At 28.1% G+C, this 21,545-nt stretch overlaps 2 protein-coding genes across 4 annotated transcripts; one reads left to right on the top strand and one right to left on the bottom strand.

Annotated features, from left to right (window-relative positions):
• Positions 1 to 11,590: 11,590 nt before the first annotated feature.
• Positions 11,591 to 15,012, bottom strand: Bm11468 (Uncharacterized protein; the record flags this gene model as incomplete). Of its 2 annotated transcripts, XM_043082759.1 has the most annotated exons (10): positions 11,591 to 11,658; positions 11,874 to 12,030; positions 12,508 to 12,609; positions 12,867 to 12,944; positions 13,141 to 13,245; positions 13,693 to 13,777; positions 13,867 to 13,949; positions 14,125 to 14,268; positions 14,498 to 14,668; positions 14,926 to 15,012. In XM_043082759.1, 10 exons carry the CDS (start codon positions 15,010 to 15,012, stop codon positions 11,591 to 11,593), a joined length of 1,080 nt encoding a protein of 359 aa, XP_042938693.1. The 2 variants fall into 2 exon arrangements, with proteins under 2 accessions (XP_042938693.1, XP_042938694.1); XM_043082760.1 differs by lacking the exon at positions 14,125 to 14,268.
• Positions 15,013 to 17,503: 2,491 nt separating this feature from the next.
• On the top strand, positions 17,504 to 19,911 carry Bm2353 (the record flags this gene model as incomplete). Of its 2 annotated transcripts, XM_043082758.1 has the most annotated exons (8): positions 17,504 to 17,600; positions 17,966 to 18,064; positions 18,197 to 18,288; positions 18,590 to 18,753; positions 18,973 to 19,098; positions 19,470 to 19,549; positions 19,707 to 19,779; positions 19,905 to 19,911. In XM_043082758.1, 8 exons carry the CDS (start codon positions 17,504 to 17,506, stop codon positions 19,909 to 19,911), a joined length of 738 nt encoding a protein of 245 aa, XP_042938692.1. The 2 variants fall into 2 exon arrangements, with proteins under 2 accessions (XP_042938692.1, XP_001895884.2); XM_001895849.2 differs by lacking the exon at positions 19,707 to 19,779 and having other exon boundaries at positions 19,470 to 19,574; position 19,905.
• Positions 19,912 to 21,545: the final 1,634 nt, after the last annotated feature.

The following is a 21,545-nucleotide window of genomic DNA, read 5'->3' as shown; positions in this document are numbered from 1 at the left end:
TGCATGCAACTGCACGCATGCATCATCCAATTGTATCATTTCGAGAATTACACAAATGCAGCTGCATGCGCATGCATATAATCATGCTGTTTCGAGAATGATTCACTTGAAAGGATAATTTCCATTAAATTCTATTTTAATTTAGCACTCTAATCCTTCTCTTTTAGTTAATAAATATTCTAATAACTTTCCAAATGATAATAAAATTTTCTAATATTAAATAAAGAATGGAAGAAATATGTAGAAAAAAAGAAGGAAATATTAAAGCATATGAAATGATAAGTATTATTGTTTTGCTAAATAAATAGACGATAAAGTAATAATAATAATATTAATATTAATAATAATAATAATAATAATAATAATAATAATAATAATAATAATAATAATAATAATAATAATAATAATAATAATAATAATAATAATAATAATAATAATAATAATAATAATAATAATAATAATAATAATAATAATAATAATAATAATAATAATAATAATAATAATAATAATAATAATAATAATAATAATAATAATAATAATAATAATAATAATAATAATAATAATAATAATAATAATAATAATAATAATAATAATAATAATAATAATAATAATAATAATAATAATAATAATAATAATAATAATAATAATAATAATAATAATAATAATAATAATAATAATAATAATAATAATAATAATAATAATAATAATAATAATAATAATAGTAATAGTAATAGTAATAGTAATAGTAATAGTAATAGTAATAGTAATAGTAATAGTAATGATAATAAGAGTAATGCAAAAAAAGGAATAGTATAAATGAAATAAGTTATTAGAGGAGTTATGATAGTGAAATGAAGAGTGATGGAAAGGAGAAAAGAGCGTCGAGAATGAAATGGAACATTGAATAAACAGGAACCAATAACGCCGGGTAGCAAATGCCGGGTAGCAAAGGCATTGTCAACATTACCAATAACATACGAAACCCTTCCCTTTCCTTTATTCCTTGCCTCCGGGTTTCCCGCCGTTGCCTGCCCTTCCTTTCGGGGAAAGAGAAAGAAGAATTGAATTAATTAACATAATGGGTACATATGCATGCTTGCATCCATCATTATACTTCTTCTTCCATTATGACGCAATTTTTGATTTTCGATACAAACATCAAACATTTTTCTAAACAATTCAAATTTCCCTGCCAATGTCTTCCTCTCTTCAATTCACACACACTTTCTACTCTTTTATAGGCCTATTAACAACCTTTCCCATCCCATTTCATCCCTTACTTTCATCTTCCTTTCAACAGTTTTCATCGTTGTACATGTATGTGTGTATGTGTATGCATGTGTGTGTATGTGTGTGTATGTGTGTGTGTGTGTATGTGTGTGTGTGTGTATTTTATTATATTTGAGTTATATTGTATGCTGAAATAATGCTAATTACGATATTCAATGGAAGAGAAGCAGCAATGCAAATGTTGACAATGTGACAGTGGAAGGAAGGAAGGACAGTGTGAGAGGAAGGTGACAGACAGTGTGAGAGGAAGGTGACAGACAGTATGAGAGGAAGGTGACAGACAGTATGAGAGGAAGGTGACAGACAGTATGGGAGGAAGGTGACAGACAATAAAAAGAGCTGAAAAAAAATTGAGAAGGAATGAAGGGAATGTGTTGAAGGGAAGAGGATGAGTGATCATTTGCTGAGGAACTAATCAACTAATATTGGATGAAAGGAATTAATTGGAAGCATTTCAGATGGTTGACACTACCAAACAGATAGAATGTCCTGTGCAAGTGCAAAGGTATTCGTTTCCTTCTCTTTGTTTATAGTATAATACAGGTATGACTGGATGAAATGATATCACATATGATGCAACTAATTGGGTTAAATATAACAAAATATAGTGACGGAATAATGATAACAATAATAATAAAGTTTGATAAATTTTTAAGGTTATATAAATAAAGTTTATATGAAAATATGTATATAATATTGATGTTTCTGATATATTTATCAGTACATTCTTATTTTTGTTATCATCACTTCAGATTATGTCACTTAAATTTTATTCATTTTTTAATTCAAAATAAAGTTATAATCTATGATAAATGAAAATATTACAATGTAAACTAATTTAAGTGTATTATAAGAGAAAACTAATACTTATGCATAGTTTAATATAAATAAATGACTGTCAGTCAACACACACTTATGCAACTTGCGTGCTTCCTTAATTGCTAATTAAAATATTAGTTAGCATAAAAGTATTAAATTGGGGACACTGATTTGTCACCTTTGGTTACGGTAGGGTAATATGCAAATTTATGAGGAATTTTGGCATATTTCATCGTTTATTTCATATTATTGTACGATGAAAGATGAAAAAAGAATGAAAGTTCTCGCTGTTACTTAATGTGTAAACAATTTGCATAAGTTAATGAGAATGGGAAAAAAGAAAGGAAAATTATGGATTTTAGTTATAAAAGTAAATTGTTATCTTTTCTTTCTTTTTTATTTGTTTATTTGTTATTGTTATTATTTCTCGAAACGAATAAAAGAAAAATAAATCAATCCAAAGAAAATAGTCAAATAGATTGGTTTGTCTAAATGAGAAATGAAAAATTATTATAAATTACTTTGTTATGCTCAATAAATTCTATACTTTAAGCTCAAAAATAGATTTAAACAAACTTTACATTTGAAATCTACAAATAAAACTAAAAATGATCTAATTTAAATGTGTAATTACACACACACACACACACACACACACACACACATACACACAGACACTAGCAGACACATACATACATACACAAATATGTATGATGGTTAGTATTCAAAGAGAAATGAAAAGAATTAGGGTAAAAAAATTTGTTTACCAATGTAAATGCAATTTTTTGAAGTGGTTTGCAATTGATATTGAAGGGAATATACATTGAATTGTTTTTGTTTTTCGCAATGAAATTTTAAATTTAAATTAATTTATTAAATTGCAAATAAAAAGACAGAAAAAAATACTTTTCGAATTTAAAAAGTTTTTCGTTTTTCTGTACATTGCGATCATCGCATTTCTCTTATCACATTAATAGCTATCAGAGAATTTCAATCAAAACATAATGTTAAAAGTTTGATTCTATTTTTTCTTCTCTGTATAAAATATTTTTGTAAAATTTCTGATCTGATAATTTCCTTCTCTTTAATTAATTTTCTTTTTAGAAATTCAAAAACTTTTTCAATTATTTTAATATAAAATTTATTCGTTCTATCATTTAGCAAAACAATTTTTTATCAATTTTCCAATTGATATTTAAGTTTCTGAATTTTTAGTAAAAATTTTAGTATAAAATTGTTGTAATTTGATGCAAAACATGCAATTATATAAATTTTCGATTTTGTTTAAACATTCAAAAACAGAAAATAAAGAGAATCGATTTGGCTTTTTTCCTTTCTTTCATTCGTTCTTTCAATTTTTTTAAATGATAAAATAAACTCATTAACAAAGCAATGTCCAATGCTTATCAATACTACCAAGTCTAAAATGAAAATATAGCAATTATGAATGAAATTTGAATTTGAAACAAAATTAATAGCTATTAGTTTCTTCCACTCACATAAAATTGTACATATAAACGCTTGCATATTAATAAAATTTAATTCATCATTATTTTCAATTATAATAGTAATAATAATAATAATATAAAGAAAAAAAATATTTACTTTACGAATTTATAATTTTTATCTTTTAAATTTCCAAAATCTTTTCATAGCATAATTTTTGTCATTCACAACTGTTAAAATTATTCATTGTTTGACTAAATTCGACCTTCTTATTAGTTAAATATTTGGGATGCAAAAATTCGTTACTTTCCGATGGTTTATAATTTTAGTAACAGAAGCTGTTCGATCATTAATTTAAATTAAATTTATCCAATTTGAATTGAGAGACATTATTAGGCAGAAGACAAAAGGGAAGAAATGCAATTGTTATTGTCAAATTTGAAAGAACAATTTAAAATCAGAAAGAAAATGTTTGAAAAAGGATGAAAGGATAATAATCAATGGTAGAAGGTAACAAAGAAAGTTGCAACATTTTTCATTTGTTGAAAAAAATATTAAAATTAGTTTTTATTAATATTTCTGAATAAATGTCAAAATAATTTTTGATATATATGCAAACTAAACTGTTTGCATATATATCAAAATTATTTGTAATCATTGTTATTAATAATAATAATTATTATTATTGTTATTATTAATTAAGCTGCAAAATGTACGACAATAATTTTCCATAAAATGATTAACTTTTTTTCGTTTCTACTTTTATTTGCCATTTTATTTTAATTGCTTATTAAAAAAGATTTTTTTTTTTTTTTAATACGTAATAATTTTGTTAATAGATTTTATCGCTTATTTCCAATTATTCCGAACAAAACAGTTTTTTTTTTTTTTTCATCTTTTAAAAAGAAGTAACATATATCAAAAATTTCAGATATTACAATCAATCAACAACCAATAATTTGCGCATATTTTAAAAAGTTTTTGCAAAATAAAATTTAATTAGTAATAGAATTAGGTTTAATTAATAATAGAAATTGAAAAAGCATAGAAGAACAAAAAGTGACAATTTATGAATGATCAATAAAATACTTATTTAGATATTACTTGCGATGAGAATTTCAAAGTATTTGCTTGAAGCGTAGCTAAATATCAACGAGTAAGTTTAAGTGGCAAATTTTAATCATCGAAACCGAAAATGCTAGGAAATTTAGTAGATGAGAAGGGCCTATCTATATTTATGCCTTTAGTGGCTTAGAATTATAAAATTATTTAAAAAGTGAAATATTTTTAATCTTTTTAAGTAATAAATTTGCTTTCACTTTTTCTCTCTACAAAAGCTATCAAAACGAGACGATATTTTGCAATATTTTAACATTCTTACAATATTAAAATAAAGTACAAATATATGAATTCTTATTGCCATTATTACTACTATATTATTTCCGGTTTGGTTCCCTGAAGAACTGATCATCTTCCTTTCCTGAAGAACTGATCATCTTCCATGTTTCAGTCGAACTGATAATAATGATAAGGAGAATATGCAATGCCTTAAAATATACAACGCTCACTTTTTTGCAATTCATTTCAAGCATTTAATCAATCTTGAAAAAATAAAAATTTGAAATGCACTAAGACATACACATGCATACATGCACACACATACATAGACAAACACAAACACACATACACACATACATACATACATGGTGAAATGAAATGTTAATAGCATTTGCATGGTTTGCTTAATGCCATTTCCCATCCATTTGGGCAAAGGACGATGAGCTGTTCTACTTCATTTATATTTGCACAACCATTCATTCCGAAGGAATTAATTGTCAACAAATACTTAAAAATATGGGATCGGTTGACCCTTGACCTTTTTTAAATATGCATTCATTTTAACCTCTCCACATTTAACTCTTAATTGTGTTAAAATTAAAAATGAAAGTAACAAATTAGTAATTTTGGAAGAAAACAGTTTTTATTATTGTCTTTTGTTTATTTTCTTTTTTTCTGATTAATGAGTTTATTTGTATTGAATTTCTCTTCTTGTTCTTTTCCCCTCCTCTCCTTCTCTAACTACCTCTGTCCTTCACCTTCTTAATCACTGATAATTCTTAATCACTGATAACGCTATGCTAATAATATTATAAGAAGAACTTATTAAATGAATTTGAAATGTAAAAATTAAATTGCAAAGATTTGAATTCTCTTTCAACTGATAGCAATTAATTATAAATAAAAAAATATTTCAATTACGACATCATTTCACGAAGTTAACCAATTAACTTTTAAACTGAATAAAAAAAATGAAAAAAAAAACTTTCGAGATTGTAATGTGCCTAAATGGTACGCTTCATTGAACTGCTAAAAAATCGAAAGTTTGAGAAATGATGGATGAAATATTATTAGTTGTCACCAAGGTCACACCGATTACTAGGTCATTTCTATGTCATAAGCTCTATTGAATTCAGTGGTCACAACTGAACAAGAATATTGAAAGTTAGTAGCAAAGTAAGTTGAAGGGACACATTGCTTGAGGAGAACTGCTAATGAAAATGTCCATTTCAAAAACAAAAAGCAAAAAACAAATTCAATACTGACTATGGAAGCAATTTCAAATTTATTCTGAATGATGGATAATCAGTATAAATATTTATCAAAAAGTTAAATATTTCGATAAGAGAAGAGAAAAAGAAAGCAGATGGCCCTGAAAATGGGTTTGTCGTTGCTTGTTTGAGAGCAACTGTCGTCGATTGATAAAAAGTTCAAAGAACCACAGGTGCTTTCGTGTCATACCAATGCTACTACAAGTGATAAATAGGCTTCAATCGAGCATACCAATAGCGCTCACAAAATTTCTCCATCGACCGCCCTTCTTTTTTTATATAAACACCGCCGCCACCAGCAGCGCCACCACCGCCTCTGCCATTGCCATCACCGCCACTGCCATCACCGCCACTACCACATTATTGCTACTACTACTACTACCACCACTATTGCCACTTTCGATCGCTTTAGTCTCATTCTCGATTCTTCTTCACTCTTATGTGTCTCTTTCATTCTACTTTGTTATATTTCATCTCCTTTTACAGTATTTTTCTTTCATTCATCAATTTTAATTTTTTTATAAATTTTATACAAATTGAAAAAAGAGAAAAGGGAAAATAAAACTTTTTAGCAACTGAATTGTTCTTTCATTATTTATAGAAAAAAAAAAGATTAATGAAACAGATGGCAAACAGTTGGAATGTTTGCGAAACTAAAAAAAATCTGAAACTAAAAAGTAGAAGAAAAAGCGAAGAGAAAACATACATATATATATATATAATTACATACCAACTGTTAATGTGAAATTCGAAACTTATCTAACTTAAATTATGTACTTACTATAAAAAGGAATTGCTAGAATTACTTTGAAAAAAAAGAAAAACTAAATTGGTTTCTTGAAAAAACAAAAATTGAACTTTTTTCATAATCTCTTTTTGTTGGATGAGAAAACATTTATTGACTTGTTTATTATTATTATTATTATTATTATTATTATTATTATTATTATTATTGGTAGTACTATCGTTATTGTTATTATTACTACTTATTATTTATTATTATTCATTTATTATTATCAGTTATTGCATCAGAAATATAAAAAATATTTGTCACACATATAAGCGTCGCTTTTTTAGTAAGCATTTTAGTGCAAAAAAAATAGAAATAGAAGAAAGTTCGCAAGTGTATTATGCATAATTTATCATTAGGAATATCAAATAGCTTAAAATCCACTTAATTTCATAAATTTAGAAAAATCATTTGTGATGCAAATTTTGTAAATAAAAAAGAAAAAGAAAAAGTCCTTTTTGAAGATTTAAAAGTTGCAAAATTTTAAATTTGTTAATATTATCCAATGATTTTCTCTTATTGTTCTGTTTATAATCTGTGATAGATGAAACAATCTGTTTTTAAAGTAAACAATTCGTAACAGTTAGCAAATCAAAAATTTATTGTAAAATCTTTTTTGTAAGGAAAATTGAACCAAACGGACTGCTATCTTTGCCATTTACAAAAAATTTTTTATTATTTTCAAAATTAATTCACAGACTAATAGCAAAATGATTAATTAAAATATTAGAAAACATTTGTAATAAACTATTCATTTTAATATGAATGAATTTTGTAGTTTTTTTTGTTTTTGAAAAGTTGCATTAAGATAAGTTTTCAATATATTTATTTGCATTTTATGTTTCATTTTAATTACTGCTATTCAAGAAATTACAACATAACTTATATTTGGATAAGACAATAAAGAAAAAACTTAAAAATACTCAAAAAAAAAAAACACAAAAAAAGAAACAAAATTTAAAAAAGAAAAGATTAAAGCTTTGAAACTCTAATTTTTTGATTTTTTATTGAATTTCATTCTTCATAAATTTTATTCTTCCAAACCATTTTTTTTTTTTTATTCATTACAAATAAATGCTTCGACAACATTTATTTTCCTTTATTGTTTTTCTTATCATAAATCTTATCAATTGTTTATTGCAAATATTGCAGATCTAAAAAAAAGAAAAAAAAACGAAATGAAATGAAATGAAATAACCATTAATATTTACTATTCTTATTTTATTGTCATAAAATAAATTGATAAATAGATATGAAATCAAAATTTAAAATAAAAATTAAACAGAAAGGATGCCACGATATTCGCTTTACTAAGCAATTATACAAATTTGTTAATTTTAATTTTGCTTTGATTTTAGTATACGTACGTGTACGTGTACGCTTATCATTAATAGAATTCCTCAACTTGAAACGAAATAACTAATTGCATTATCACAAAAGAAATTATTCAGCATGAAAAGCGTTGTCAGTTTAAACTTATTATTTGTAATATTTTATTGAAATGTGAAATGCTAAAAGTGCATTTTAATCACAACCAGAAATAATGCATTCAGGAAAAACGGAAAATAAAAATGCGTGATGAATGTGAAAATGAACACAAAAAAGTTATAAGAAATAAAATAATGCATTTATGCAAGAAAAAAAAAATTTCTTTCACTCATAAAACTTAAATCGAAAATTGAAATTTGATAATATTAAATCCAAAAAGAAAAAAATAAAATTAATTGAATAACAAATTATATGCTATTAAATGAAAGTTGCAAAATTCATCAAAAAAGTGAATAAAAAAAATCTAAATACTTTGTCTTTTTTTGTTTTTTAAATGAAAATTTGTACCAAAACTAAAATTTGAAAAGAACCTATCAAATTTTTAATAATTAAATTTTAATTCCATTTAAATTTTATTAATGAATTTACGCGAAGTTCTCATTTTTTACAAACTTTTCACTTTTTTTTTTCCAACAAATTAGGACACATTAGGAAGAAAGAAAAACAAACAAACAAACAAACAGAAAAGTGACAAATTAATCGTTAAATTGCATTAATTTAAGCAATTGTTTCAAGTGAAACAATTATTTTCACTTTTTTCTTTTTCTTTTTAATTTCAGTTTTATTCTGAATTGCTTGATTTCACTTTTATTGCCATTCAATTGAACTTAAAATGGTGCACAACTATAATTTGTGAGTGCAATTGTTATATATGTCAGATTTATGAGTAAAATTCATTTTTAAAAAGAAATACATAAAATTTATAGGCTATTAAATAAGATTAATAGGCATTTTTCATTTGAAGAAAGCGTCATTTCATTTTAAAAAAGCGTAAAACAATCTGCGAAGGTTAGATATTCTGCTAATATGAGAATATGAATTTCATTTCAATGAACATTTAGAAGTGATTTTAATTTGAATAAAATTTTAGAGAAATACAATTACAATTAATGCTTGAATTTAATTTGCAAACGATTTTTTCTCATTTCCACAACAAAGAATAAAAAAAAAAAAAAAAAAAATTTTTTTTGGAAATGAATATTTAATGGTTTTTTTTCATTTCAATGGTACTTTTGCAAATATTCAGATTTTAAGTCGCAATTTCAATATTTAATTTTTCATATTTTTGCCTTTACTTTAAATTGGAAAAGAGAGAAACAAAAGGACACTTTTAAACTTTATCCTTTTACCTGTTTCATTAAAAATCATAAAAAGAATTTCATTTCATTTCAATTCAACTTCCATCGAATGAAGTGAAATGTGTTTTTAAAACGGAAGAATTCATATATGTATCTGAACACTTTCATTTCAACAAACAAAATTCTCATTAGAAGGTTGCACTTACGCTTTGCATAACTCTGTTCAATCTACACAATTAATTAAAATTCAATTTTGATCACTAAAAAAGAATTTTGTAATAAAAAAGCAAAATTTATTCAAAAATTAAAAAAACAAAGGATTAAAAAATACATTTCAATTTCATTTAATTGTAGTTGAAATTATCGATGGATCGACGAGATACTTTCAACTTTCAAATATTAATATATTAAAGTAGTAGAAAATTAACAATTTTAGTAGTTGTAATTATATTTCGTTTAATTTGCAATTGAAATATTTCATGTTTATTCTAGTTTTGTCCAAAAAATTGGAACTTTTCCTTTTAATAACAAATCCAATTTTATAATAACTTAAAACCAATTTTTATTATTTTTTTTTTTTTAAAAATTGAAATCAGTTTTCAGTAACGAATGAATTTAAAATGGATCGCCTGAAATTTTTGTAAGAAATATAAACTGCCTTTTATTGCAAAATGTTTAAAATACATACGTTTGTTGTAAAATGTGTTTACGATTTAGGATATCCGGAATGTCAAAATAAGACGAATCAGTTTACTGACGAATGATAAATAACAGCTAATTCAATATGTTCTCACTCGTCCTTCCTGTTTGTTTTTACTTTTGCTATTTTTGAGTGCTAGCAGTTTTGAAACGTTCTATCAGGAAGAAAATAGTTCGAGTAAATCCGGAACAATTTAAAAAAAGAATCAAAAGGTAAAATAAAATGATTGAGGTATGCTACCGAAATATATCAATAGATAAACAAACGATGGCATCAAAAAAATAATGCTTTAACCATTGATTCTAATAAATTTAAGCCAGAAAATTAGCCTAAAATGAAATAAACTAAGGATGAAAAATAGCTCACTTCCTCTTTCTTCCTTCATTTGCTTTAATCTTTTCAAAAAAAAAAAGAAAGGAAATGACTGATAATGGAAAAGGAAATCATTAATGCTAACAGTTGATTTACATTCATTCCTTTTATGGTTAATGATTTCTATTTCATCTAGTAAAGGATAGCAAACTATACGAATATTTGTGGCAAAAAAAATTTTGTTGTTTTCACAACTTCAATTTTATTTATCATTTATTAAACAGACTGAGAAGAACAACAAGATTAAAAGCATATAATACACAACAGTATGAATTGGATTATTATCGGTCCAATAAATTAGAATTTTGACCGAAAAAGTCAAAATTAAGTCCAACGATCTCGGAAAAAAAGAAAAAAAAAAAAAAAAAAACAGTAAAACCGATCAAATTAAAATGGATGAATATTACAGAAATATCAAAAAAATCTTGAATAGAACACGTTGATTTGTAAAATACACAATCTTCACAGAAAGCATTATTATTAGCCTAGCAAATTCCGTTTGCCATTCTAAACCCTGAAAATGAATTAATTAGAAAGTAAAACAGGAACTAACTAAAATGATCAAATTTAAAAAGAAGGCCAAAATTCACAGTCAATACATAGTTCAAGTCACTTTTTTAATCAAAACCGTCAAGCCACTAATCTAAATCTAGAATATCTGAGCAGTTCCAATTAATAGAATTCATTAGTAGAAAACTAGGCATAAAACTAAATGAAACCTAGCATAATAAATGTAATGAATTTTTTCTTTAGTAAATAATATAATTTTTTAAAAGGACAAATCTTGATTAAATACTCAACGAATATAACTGTGTGGCATTTATGACAATTTGTGAGATACATAAGTTACTAGAATAATGTATATAAATCATTACTAATCACTAAGCAGTTCAAATTATTACTAATTACTTCATTACATGAAATAACGATCAATTCATTATTTGTTGAAATGTCGCATTTTTGTAGGAATCGCTGCTTCGATGGAAGACGTATTATCAGATACAGCTGAAAGGTTATGCAGCATTCAATATCATCGAAATAATTTCAGCAAGAAAATATATCTTATCATGATGATCACAAAATGAATATCATTGAGAAAATAGAAAAAGAAATTTTTTGAATAAATGTTGAAAAATTATCTTTCAAACTATGCCGCTGACAAAACCGGAAAAATGGAATTAAAAACTGGAGCGTGAAAGATAGAAAACATTGAAAGCAACCTCTCCTTGTATAAAAAACTGTGTTATAAACTTGTGAACACTTCTCAACGAGTTGCATGAACTGATGGTCCTTAAGTTTTGCCGTCAAATATTCCTCAAGTAATGATGAATCATTCAATAGATCGCTGATCGATAAGCAGTACTCAGTTTGGACATCCTTACAAAAACCAAAAATTAGCATAACTGAATTTTTGAAATTCTATCTTCTGACTTCTGACTTAGTATAATTCTCTCACACAATTAAATCGGATTACCCATACACTGAGAGTGTTAATGACGCAGAATTGGTGAAAGGCAATTAATAATATTACCAGAAGTTTCAAAATAATAAAAAAAATTAAAGCTGATGCTTAAGGGTTGACGATGCTCATTCTTAGAGACAACATATACATAATGCAGGAAGGATTCTGGTTGTCCCAACATCAGGAAGGATCCTGATTAAATTCAAAATTCTTTAGTATCACTTAGAAAGGAAGAAGAGTTATAATGTTTCGAAGGACAATGCATATCATTCAAATAAAGCACATCACTTTAAGGCATTAATCTTCGTTATAAGGCAAAACAATGCGAAAACTATCGATAGATTTCTGATATGTCCCTATAAAAATAGAAAAAGCATAAAATAATCACCAACCACACTTCGTCTATTTTCTTGTCCATAATTTTTGTCGGACACTGTACTAAACTGTGTCGCTGATGATAAATCCACAATAGGCTGAGTGGCTACTATTTCCATCTTAAAAAGAGATTCGATATAATTTTGTAACAAATGATAATCTGCTGTGCTTCAATAATAATGCTCGAAATGGCTTTTCGAAATAGTTGTCAGTCAACAAAACATTTTGATCATAAATGTAAAATGGCAAACAGTAAACCAACTATTCTGTTACATAAAACAAGCAGTTACTAAGCAAACGTTTAGATATTTTTTTTTCTTTGAAGAAAAATAATTGCGATCATTAAAGCGAAATATTTATCAAGAAAAATACTTACATCATTAGTGCTAAAAGGAACTGCCTGATCGGTAGTTTTTGAAGTTTTTAAACAATTCAATAATTTCGCACCAGAACTCTGAAGTTGAAATAACTGTATGTTTATATACAAAATTTCATGAATTAAATAAGCTTTTTTTTATCAAATTAAATTTTAGGCTTCAGAACTTTAGTATAACAAAATATTTGAAACCTTAAAATTTTCAGGAATTTTTAATTAATTTGAATTTCTAATTAAAACTTCCGGTTTCAGATAAATAATGGAATTTACAAACTTGAGAAAAAGACACTGGAGAGATTTCGAAAGATTCGGAACAACGCTGAACTGCTGGATGTTTCATAGGTTTCAACACTTCATAAACTTTCTCATCGATCAAACTCTGAAACACTATTTAGAAGAATTTATGAGAATAAATAGATAATAAAAAAAGGTACTCTTGAGTTACCAAATTGCATTGAAAATTATGAGCTTTACATTCTTTCATTTCTTATTAACCAATAAAGACTACAAAATTTTTGATAAATTTTAAATTAGAATGGATGTAAAAGAAAAAATCCTAAAACAAATATTCTCTGTACAATTTTGACTTCAATTGTCAAACATTTAGGTTAAAAGACCAAAACGATAAGAAAACTTGCTGAGCATGAAGCATTGGAAGCACTAGACTTGGCGGTTTGAAAAGAAAATAAATTTTTAGTTTTCTGGCAAAGATATATACTAACAATAGGAATTGAAAAAAAAAAGAATTAAATAGGAATTGAAAAAAAAGAAAAAGAATTAGAAGTAAAACTGAACAAATGAAAAGAAAAGTAAACAAAAATAGTACCGCAGATAACGAAGTATGGGTAGTCGGATTCTGCATCGGGTAAAAGTCAGAGATTGGTTCTGGAGGAAGAATGGTAGTAACATTCCTGACAAAGAATACGTAGCATTAATTCTGTAGCAATAATCTATACTTGAAAATATACTTTTAATTTGCCGACAAAAAAGTGTTCCTTACATCGATTTTTGCGAAGAAGAATCGCTGCTAAATAAACTAAGTTGAGAGCTTTCTTGAGATGACTTCATTTCAGTATAGCCCTGCTGCAATAAATGCCAAAATGATTATCGTATAAAATATCAAATTTGTTCAAACTTACTTTGTATACATACAAATCAGTGATTTGTAAATGGTTATGTTTATCTGAGTGCTGAAATCAATGTCTAAATATTTGTATCAACTGTATCGATACTTGAACAATCAATTAGTGGTTGTTACCGATAACGGCTGGCTAAAGTCCGATGAAGTATTCAGGTTTGAAGGTGGTAAAACTTTAACAAAGAATGAAATAAATTCCACAAATGACGCATGATCTGATAATCTAGCAAATTTTATGCGAAATCTAGTCAGCGTTGTGCCATTCTGAAGAAAGAAAAACTTATCAGTCGAAATTGAAATATAACATTTGAGAAATTATTTTAATAAAAATATCCATGCAATGGATCAGTTCACCTTTAGGAATAACCACAATAATTCTTATTACGTTTTTCACATGGAGCAATTATATGCTATGTGCTCGATGCTATTGGCTTTTTCTCAGCTCATTTTATACCTATATGGAATTTCACTTAAACATAGTTGAAAAAGTTACCGTTGAAGAAACTTGAATGAAAACATCCTTTTCTTTACTTCTTACAATTGGACGAGGATTCGGTGCCAATGAAAACTCCTCAAGTGTTGATGAATTGAACATAACACTAAGATAACATCGATTTTTATTGTAAGTAATAGCCATTACTTGCCCGGATGCTACTGGGATCTCCTGGAAATATTGTAATTATTGTTTAGTAAAAAAATCTTTTATCCTCTGACGACTCAGTGCAAGATTCGTTTTTTTCTGTATCAACGAAAATAATATCTCTATTTTGAAAGCCTTTACTTGTATTGAGCACTCTAAAAATCAAGGTATATTTCTGATTAAAAGGTATATATTTCTGATTATTAAAGAGGATGCAATAGTTGATACCTTATTCTTAATAAACCCACTTTCTCAACTACAGGAAAAAGAAAAATGATTACCAGACGTGTTCCAACAAGTTTCGTGTACTTAATTAACGGCCAGGAAACGTTGTTCGTATCCCCACAGATGACATTTTTTGAAGCCATTTAATGCTAAATTCAATCCGAATTACGATGAACTTAATTGACCAAACTTCTTTACTGACTTACATGCACAAAAAATGATGCGAAAATCAATCTTTATTGATGCGTACACTTCCTAATTCGAGAAAAAATAGAAGCCAAAGCTTTTTTCACTTAAACCTGACCGAATGAATCGATGAAATTACTATATTACTTAATATAATACTAAAAAAAAGCTTTATTTCATTCATAGACATAGCATAGACGTAGAAGCAAGATTTCATTCATTTCTCAAAAACAAACACAAACAGTAAGATTTCATTCACATGACATGAAGAAATCAGTTTTGAAGTCAGAAATGTGTCAGATGAATGACTCTTATAAGGAAATGTGAATTACATGGTTCGTCATGCAAACGATTCAAAATTGCTTGACGAGTTATGCAATCAAATATGCTCTCATTAGCTCTCATTAACAGTTATGTCATTTTTAAATCAGTATTTGCAATTTTGACTTTTATTAGTACTTATAATTTCATTTAATATTTTCAATTTTAACTTTCTTTCTAAAATATAACCAATAACTTTGATAGATTTTTTCCTTAATTAATTTCCTAGCAAAAACAGCAAGTAATTTAAGGAAAAGAATTTGCAAATTCACTATGCAGCTAATAGTAATTAACAAGACTTTACCAAAGCTAAATGTGATTTGTATAATTTTTTGACAGTATTATCCACCATTCATGCAAGTTATAATACAGAATAGTATAACTTTTTATTGCTTTCTAATTAATAACCTCTAAATGACTCACTTAATTCACGTCACTAACAGCAATAACTCACTTTCTGCTCAGCATCATATTAAATAACTATACGTCTTAATTAAACCACTGCACGTGTTCCTCTCTCCATATTACGTAACGCTTACGTAAAGCAGCTCTAAGTCCCAACGTGACATTTGCAAAATGTTTCCACGTCTTACACAACATATTTCAGATTCATCACATATAATTCAAACAAAAAAAGAGTATGATGCTAGTGTAAAAATCTAGAAAATGCAAAAGTGTTACAATCACTGTAAACTTGTCCACGTCAGAAACGAGCGCTCTCACGTGAACTGCTTTCTATCACGTAGGAATGAGATTATATTTCAAATTTCAAACATTTTACATTCCATTTTTGCGTTGCAAGAAACAGTAGGCTTCTTGAAGTGGAGACTACAAAACGATAAGGCGAAATTTTCTTGGTAGTTAGGAATTGGGTGATAACGGAGTGGGAAGGGGCGAGGTTCAGTGTGGTTGGGGGAGGGGAAGGGGAGGGGTGGCCGTGGGATAAAGGCATGTGATATTGGCAGTGGTGTGAGGGGTTAGTGATTAAGTGGTAAAGTAGGATATAAGGTGAAGTGATGAACGGGGTTCGGTGTGGTTGGGGGAGGGGAAGGGGAGGGGTGGCCGTGGGATAAAGGCATGTGATATTGGCAGTGGTGTGAGGGGTTAGTGATTAAGTGGTAAAGTAGGATATAAGGTGAAGTGATGAACGGGGTTCGGTGTGGTTGGGGGAGGGGAAGGGGAGGGGTGGCCGTGGGATAAAGGCATGTGATATTGGCAGTGGTGTGAGGGGTTAGTGATTAAGTGGTAAAGTAGGATATAAGGTGAAGTGATGAACGGGGTTCGGTGTGGTTGGGGGAGGGGAAGGGGAGGGGTGGCCGTGGGATAAAGGCATGTGATATTGGCAGTGGTGTGAGGGGTTAGTGATTAAGTGGTAAAGTAGGTTATAAGGTGAAGTGATGAACGGGGTTCGGTGTGGTTGGGGGAGGGGAAGGGGAGGGGTGGCCGTGGGATAAAGGCATGTGATATTGGCAGTGGTGTGAGGGGTTAGTGATTAAGTGGTAAAGTAGGATATAAGGTGAAGTGAACGAATTAGAGTGAATTGGAATTAATGCGAATGTTTGAATAATTAAGGAAGGAAGATTTGTAGCTTAATGGCTTAGATTTGAATTTTATTTTGCTATTGCATTTTATTATGTTGAGTAAATGGAATAAATTTTTTAGGTATGAGAAATTTTGTCAGAAATTACAAAATTTATGAAGGTGGAATTTTTTGTTTTATAAAATTTAGTCAAAGCACTTTGTATGAATAAGATTTAAATGGAACTAGAAGTTTTTAATCTTTTTCATTTTTGTTGTTTTGCTTTTTGGTGTTTGCCGTCATTTTAATTGAATTTGATTGAATTCCAAGGATAAATTTAAATGAAATATTTGCCAAAAATTTTTTTCAGCTTCTAATCATATTAGTAAAACATATGTTTAGGATAATTACAAGCATACTTGTTGATCTCTTTGTCATTATGTGTCTTGTGATATCCTTCAGTGATAAAGTCTTGCTATTATTATTACTTTGCACCACTTGTCATGTGATAACTGTCGGAATACGATTTTATCGAATTCGTTCTCTGCTTATTTACTAATAAAATTTTGTGGTTTCTATTACTTGCATGTATTTTGTTCTTTTCCAGTATGAGCGATCGATTCATAAGTGAGCAGGAATTGGATGAAGCGAAAAAACGGCGGCAGGAAGAATGGAACAAAGTTAGGAAACCTACTGATCCAGAAGGTGTGCTACTGCTTCTTCCTTGTACTAATTTGATATTATTATTAGTAACGGAATCGTCTCTTCATTTTATGATTCATTGTAAACTCTATTCAGTAATTCGCTGCATAAAAGGATTTTCTTGATGTCGAATGTGAAGATGAGTGTTCCTAAGCAAGTATTCTAGACTAAATTCGCGAAAAATTGCAAAATTATATGAAATGAACTATCTTGACAGCACGAAAAACTTAGCAATCAGGATAATTCGTATTTACAATATCTGTGATCCAGAACTGCATTATTTATACGTAGAGAACTATAGCGATCGTTACTGTTGGTGGTGTCTTTATCTTAAGTTGCATATCTTTCGTTGCAAATTAGAGTTTTAGAAGTGCCAGAAGAAGAAGTTGACAGCAGACCTTTGTATGATCGTTTAAAAGAAGTTCGCGATCGAAAGCAAGCAGAGTATGAAGAAGAACATAGATTTAGTAAGTTTTATAATTACTTACTGAATATATCTGACAGTTGATAATGTAAAAACAAAAAAGCACAAAGTGTTTTGTAGTTGAAACCATGAATGTTTTATGAATCACTGAAACAAATTTTTGTTTTTTATTCAGGAAATATGGTTAGAGGACTTGATGCGGATGAATGTGATTTTCTTTCCGGAGTTGAAAGTCTTAGAGCCAAGCAAGATCTCGAGAAAAGTAAGGTCAATGGTTTTAAGTTTTCTTACCTAGGATGTATGATATCTTTTGATGTTTTTTTAGCTTATTTAAACTAATATTCCAACATTCATTCAATAGGAAAGTCTTTTAGAGAATAATTGAGAAGAAATAGTTAAGGATTTGTGAGTTTAAAAGCATCTCTCGCTGAAGCAATTCTTTACTTTTCATAAATTGATAATATTGATACAATCAGTCGATCACTTTTTGAAAGTTGAGTAATAATTGCAGGAATTAAGGAGTGATTTCATCCTTAACGAGAAACCTAAATTTAGGATTAATTTTCAGGAAGAAAAAGCGCTTTTGAGCGAAATTGATCGTGCTCAAGCACGTAAAAGCGTAGAAGAAAATGGACCATCAATATCAGATTTACGTATAAAATCAACTGGTGGTATAGCACCAAAAGAAAATAAACAGGCTGCTATACTTCGTATGGCGGTTAAAAGAAAAAGGTGTGTATTCTTCCTCCAGTTTTTTCAATTTTAAAGATTATTGTATTTATAAATTTAAAAATTTAATGAGCGGTATCCGTGACTTTGAAATTCTTTTTTGTCTAATAATTAAGATATCTTCTCCAAAGTTTTTAAGCTAGAAGAAATTTCGCTCATTCACTATTTTTCTTGAAATCTGTAAATTTTGTATTTCTTTGGCTTCATCAGCTCATGATTCAGTGATGTTGGAATGGACAAATGTATTGAGAAACGACCGCTAAGTGTCATGTCAGACAGTATAACCTTTCCGTCTGCACTTAAAGTAATTGGTGTTCTTCCTGGAATGGCGAATTATGCATCTTCAAGGTTTGCATAGTTATTACTTTGAGTTATGTCAAATTTATTGATCTGTTGCTGCCGAAAAATTACTTCCGTTTGGTGGAAATTAAAATGATTCGGAATTTTACATTTCAATATGGTATGGCTTGTATTTTAGCCTATATTAAGTAGAACACAAAGCAAAAGAGTAGCCATTTAAAAAATTGAACTCGTATGAACTGTAGAGTAATAGCTTTGTATAAAACAAGAAAATTGTTTCTACAGGTTGCAATTCATCTTAAGTCATAAGAAATTTCTTTTACTTATTGTTTGAAAGTTGGATTTATTTGATTTACCTTGGAAATTGTGAAAATCATTTCAATAATTAGATGAATTTTGGTCTAATGTTTGCACTTCAGTAATTCAAATTCGGACTCAAATTACGACAGTGATTCGGATAGTTCCAGTGATTTACCTATTTTGCCAGTGCTCATCCCGAGTGAGAAAGAAGATAAAAATAAATAGTTGAGTGATTCTACTATTAGAGTGATTGATACATTTGTATGGTTCTCTTTTTTGTATATATTATTAGTGTTTTTTTTTTTAGGTTTATTATGACAGGTTTATGTTCCATTAATTGGACTTGAATTATTCAGGAGAAGTGCCAGTAGTAAAGATGTTAAGTCATTTTCGCAATGGTAATGGGAGCTCCATTATACCTAATCAAACGTTTGTAAACAGCAGGAATAGTAAAATTGTTATTCTGTTTGTCATTAGATGATTAATAACAAGCCAAGCTAAATCGATATTTTGTGCATTTTAGGCAAAATTTCTTTTTTTTTTTTTGTTTTCAGGAATTGAGTGATTAGGAGTTACTGTTATGCATGAAGGATGGAACCGTGAAAGTCGGTTACTTCCTACAGTTTGCCGCGTTCAATGATTTCTGAACGAGTTAATCGAAAGCGAATGTTTTGAAGTGACGGATCTAGAGTAATATTTTCCTATTGAAATGTTAGGTTTCTTTTTCAGAATCTTTTCTTGCGAAATTTGTGTTTTTCGATTATATATAAGGTTCTTTACCGTTTTTCGGTTATTAGGATACCAGTATCGTGTATTATTAAGTAAAAGTATCTTTTGTATAATGTATAATTTTGTATAATGATAAATTATCAATTTATTTGTATGTTTTGTGCAGTTGCCCATTGAGTGCAGAATATTTATTAAAAAGAAGAGGGTTTTTTTTTACTTCTAGGAAATTTTTACTTGTTATTATTTGGAACTTTTATCATTTAAAATATTTCTTTCGCAGAAAAGTATAGATTCGAATCCAAACTTGCTTTTTTTTTTTCTTTTTCTTTTTTGTTAAGGAAAGGGATGTTGGAACTAGGTGTACATTTCATCCATTTTAAAACTTATTGCTAGCTAAAATTTTCAACTAATCAACATATTAAAGTATTAGGCTTCGATGTGTACGTATATATATAATTTCTGTTCGTAGTGCTAACCGTATGTCTGACCATTCCAGTCGGCGTGACAGACTAAATACCGAAGGAATTGTTAATCCCATGGAACTTATGCAAAGTACTGACTTTCACTTCTTTCTTTTTGCTTTCATTTTTTCCAATGATTTTTAGATATTTATGGAAACTGAAGAAGTTTCCTGATTGAAATTATCCTTAAAGTGTTAGCAGGATTCTGGTACATCTATGAAGATGTAAAAAAAAAAAAAAGTTTTCGATAAATTTTCTCAATAAAATGTAGAAAATATTTGTGAAGGAATAGTTTTACCTGGCTAAATCAGAGTATTCTTCTGCATATGCATTGTGATTGATTATTAAAATTTGCATTGTTTTACTACTAAATAGCATTAATTGTTTGCAGTCTTAAAACAGAGAGTTTTAGGAGCATTTAGCAAATGAAAATTCAAAGGATTAAATCATTTCCACTACTTCAATTTCTAAGAAAATCTCATCTCGGAATTGTCTCGACTGACTTCTTTTCTCATCAGCTATTCTTCTTTTAGTTATCAACACTTCCTGCTTACTATTACCATGATCCCAGAATTAAGTTTATGAGCAAGCTCCAGATTTCAAAGATTTTAGCAGCGAATTATGATTTTTCTTGAGCCTTAAATTTGGATGATGTCAGCTACTGGGTGGTATTTTAGTGAAAGGTGCATAATTTGAATATCAATGAAGATTTACTTGCGTGATAATTTCACAACACTCGTACAATTTTCATCGCTGTTGGCTATGTTCAAAAGGAATAATTGTTTGTCTTTTATTCGCTGTGATATCATTCTTATCCTTTTCATGATATAAATAAAAAAAATTCAAGTTTTACTTGAGATAACTGGGATAATACATTCACTTATATTGAATGCAAAGAATATCGTGCACGTCATATTATCATGGTTCTAGAAAAATATAGATTAGAAATTAGTTTTACTGCTATAAAGGTTTTAATCTCTTATCTGTCAAGAGCAGATTTAAGAT

This window comes from Brugia malayi (assembly GCF_000002995.4).
Source record: "Brugia malayi strain FR3 genome assembly, contig: Bm_008, whole genome shotgun sequence".
Lineage (NCBI taxonomy): Eukaryota > Metazoa > Nematoda > Chromadorea > Rhabditida > Onchocercidae > Brugia > Brugia malayi.
Note: the sequence above shows the minus strand (reverse complement) of the source record. Positions and strands in the feature narration are given on the sequence as shown.